Source organism: Orycteropus afer, unplaced genomic scaffold (genome assembly GCF_000298275.1).
Source record: "Orycteropus afer afer isolate SDZICR_OR568_19922 unplaced genomic scaffold, OryAfe1.0 scaffold00118, whole genome shotgun sequence".
Lineage (NCBI taxonomy): Eukaryota > Metazoa > Chordata > Mammalia > Tubulidentata > Orycteropodidae > Orycteropus > Orycteropus afer.
The window spans coordinates 8,091,769-8,094,996 of NW_006921705.1; the positions used below are offsets into that span (position 1 = coordinate 8,091,769).

Here is a 3,228-nt window from a genome sequence, read left to right on the forward strand (position 1 = left end):
GTTGGGCAATCCTACTTCCGTAGTGATACTGCCTCGGAAACCCAAGGAGGGGTCGCTATGAGTCAGGGCTGACTCGACGGCACATAACAACAACAACAATCGTTAGTAATGTGTACTACTTATAGTGGTATAGCACATACTTTGCTGATGTTTTCATTCTCAGATGTTCAATGTCATGATTTACAAAGATTAATAATAAATGGCAATAATAAAGAAAACTAAAACAAAAAAATATATATAGCATTCCACTTATGTCAGTACAGACTTAACACGAGTCATGCAAAGAGATCCCCAGAGCAAATCAGAGACTACTGGGATATTCAATATTCTTCGACAATGCCATAAATCAAATGCATCAATTCAATTCCTCTTTCATCTTTCTTATTCATTGTCTGGCTTTTATGTAAACATGAGACAATTGGAAATATTATGACTTGAGTCAGGTGCACTTTAGTCCTCAAAGCAACATTTAAAGGAGGTCTTTGGCAAGAAGATTTGCTCAATGCAATACATTGCTTCATGCCTTGACTGCTGCTTCCATGGTCTTGGATTGTGGATCCAAGTAAAATGAAATCCTTGACAATTTCAGTATTTTCTCTGGAGAAGCTGAGTATGTGTATTGAAGTGCGTGTTTATTTGTCTCCTAGAGTCGCTTGGATGTGTATCTATCACACAATCCAGCAGGAACTTCTGTTCAAAATGTATTCCACTGGACCCAGGTATCAGTTTACATGTTTGTTACAACATTTTTTTTTTAAGGCCCTGAACTCTAGGATCTTACCTAAAGCAAATTCTTTCAAATGCTTCTGGAGGGAATTTTTCTGGCATGTGAATATCAGCTGAGAATAACAATCAATCCATGTGAAGTAAAACTTTACGAAAACAGATGCTTTGGGTAACAAAGAAATGAATGGGTTTTGTACAGGAAAAAATATTTCAAGCACAGCTGCATGTTACAGTTGCATAAATCCCTTGCTTCTCATGAATAATAATCTATTTTTAAAATAAAAATGTTTTCTAATTGTTTAAATTACAGCTGTACCTACTTGGAAGTGCTTGGATTTTATTTTTCACATAGCGAGAAGAGTTTTGCTTTTTTCTGTTGCCATGAATTTGCTAATAGGTTAATAGGCTTTTTGTTTCTCCCCCCCCTTCTTTACCTTAGGCTGGTAAATCTGGGAAATTCCAAGCTTTTGACTGGGAAAGTCCCATTCAGAACATGATGCACTATAATCAGGTAAGCTTCTTAAAGGTAAAGTTACTCACTTTTGGAAGACAAAGACGAAAATGTTAAAGAAAAAAATATGATAATCATGAATATATTTTCCAAAGGAATGTTGGGGCCTAAACCTAGCCTTGAGGGAATTATAAAGTGGACAATTATTTCCTTGAAATCCCTCCATCACGTCAAACCTCATCGGGGTCTCCCATTGTCCTACATATCTGTGTAGTCATGCTTCTCTGGCTGAGCTCTTTCACCTGTCCTGAGAAAACCACACCTCACATATGGACCCTTCCCAGAATTTATCACCACCCTACCCCACCCACGCACACATTAAACAGCACTGCTTTATATCTCATACCACCAGAGTTCTGTTACTGCTCATGAAATAGAGACGGAATCCCTGTCTTCTTGAACAATGCCCTGTCCTTTGTTGTCTAACCAGAATGAGTGATTTCTATGAAACTCATTTCCAGATAGGTAAAAGGATGGTATACTTGCAGATCAAGACTGGAAATATTTTCAGAAAACAGGGGCCTCATAGTGTAAGCAGACAAACTGTGTGGGCCTCAATAAATCCATTCCTCACACCTGTTGTATACAAAGATTTGGGAGTTCATCCCATCTGGGATCAACAGGAGTTTGTGCAATGATTTCATCATATCCTTGTCCAGCCTCAGGGAATCACTGATAGCATTTAATGGGATATTTACTATCCAATAGCACTTAACTCAGGGCAAACTCTTAGATTACCACTGGCTAAATTTTACAAGGACGAAAGTACCTTGAATTTTTAGACAATCTCTTCTTCTGACTCCACCCCTAAATTTTCCATCTAATTTTCATTTGTTTCCATGACTCATAGTTGCTAAAGATTTATACATTTTCACAATAATATCCTGAATATAGAGAAAATGCCCTCCTTTTTCTTTACATCTTTGATGTGTTTAAAGAGGTGTTCAGAGCACCATGAAATCAAATTTTTATTGAAAAAACATTTCCCAATCAACCATGCATCCTCAAACCTGCAAAACACAGGCTTGCTTTGAAACCGTATTTCTTCTAGGCTCTATTTCCAATAACAAGAACACTCCATCTTTGTGGGCCAAGTGGGATCTGGAATACCCAATCCTTGTGTCTTCCTTCCCTCTAGCCAATCTAATAACAGGTCAGATTGGTCTTCAACTAACTGAGGCAGTGGCACTAATTTGAGTGCCACGTATTAGCATTTAGGAAACTCTTAAAACAATATACGTAAAGGAAAGTAAGTTTGTTACTATGAATATTCTCTACATTATTCCCTTTTCTCCAGTACATAAGAGAAAGTAATAGCATTGAAATACTATGGAAAATTGCATATAATATGCTATTTTGTTATGGAAATTAGGTTATTATAGATAAGAATGGAAAAAAAAATTACCATCCTAGATTAGTATTGTTTAGAGTATGTTCTAACAAAATTAACAAATTCTCTAGGGACAGTTGGAAAATTGGAAATGATTCTCTTGTTTTCCTGTCCTGTTTTATGAATAAGTTTAAAATCTATGGCTGAATGGTCATTTTCTGAAAACAAAAAATGGAACTGATAATTTGAACCAATATGTAGTAAAACTGGATGAGTATTCAACAGATACAGCTCATTAATTTACTGACTGACTGACTTACCTTTTGACTATTCTTGGGAGTCAATAAAACGCAACTAAATGACTCAGGGCAATTTGAGGAGATCAGACTTTAGAGAGTTTGGATGGAAGCAATCCATTACAATTAGACTGCAACCAAATTAATTTCCTTCAGCTTGAGCTGAAATCTAAATTTTCAGTGAGTGAGGATTGTTACTGAAACCTTGCTCTCTATGTAAAGCACAGCCTAGGACCAGCAGCAGCTGCGGCCATCAGCATCACCTGGGAATGCAGACGCTCAAGTCCCTCCCCAAGATCTAATGAATCAAAATCTACATTTTAATGGGACCCAGAGGATTTGAGCTCTGGTAGCATAGTGCCTAA

General features: G+C 37.0%; 1 protein-coding gene across 1 annotated transcript in view; it reads left to right on the plus strand.

Moving 5' to 3' along the window:
• LOC103199701 (gastric triacylglycerol lipase-like) overlaps window positions 1-3,228 on the plus strand; it is a 10,770-nt gene that overhangs the window by 6,657 nt on the left and 885 nt on the right. The window contains exons 7-8 of the mRNA XM_007944035.2: window positions 648-719; window positions 1,166-1,237. Coding sequence (XP_007942226.1) covers window positions 648-719; window positions 1,166-1,237 — 144 coding nt within the window. The remainder of the gene's footprint in view (window positions 1-647; window positions 720-1,165; window positions 1,238-3,228) is intronic.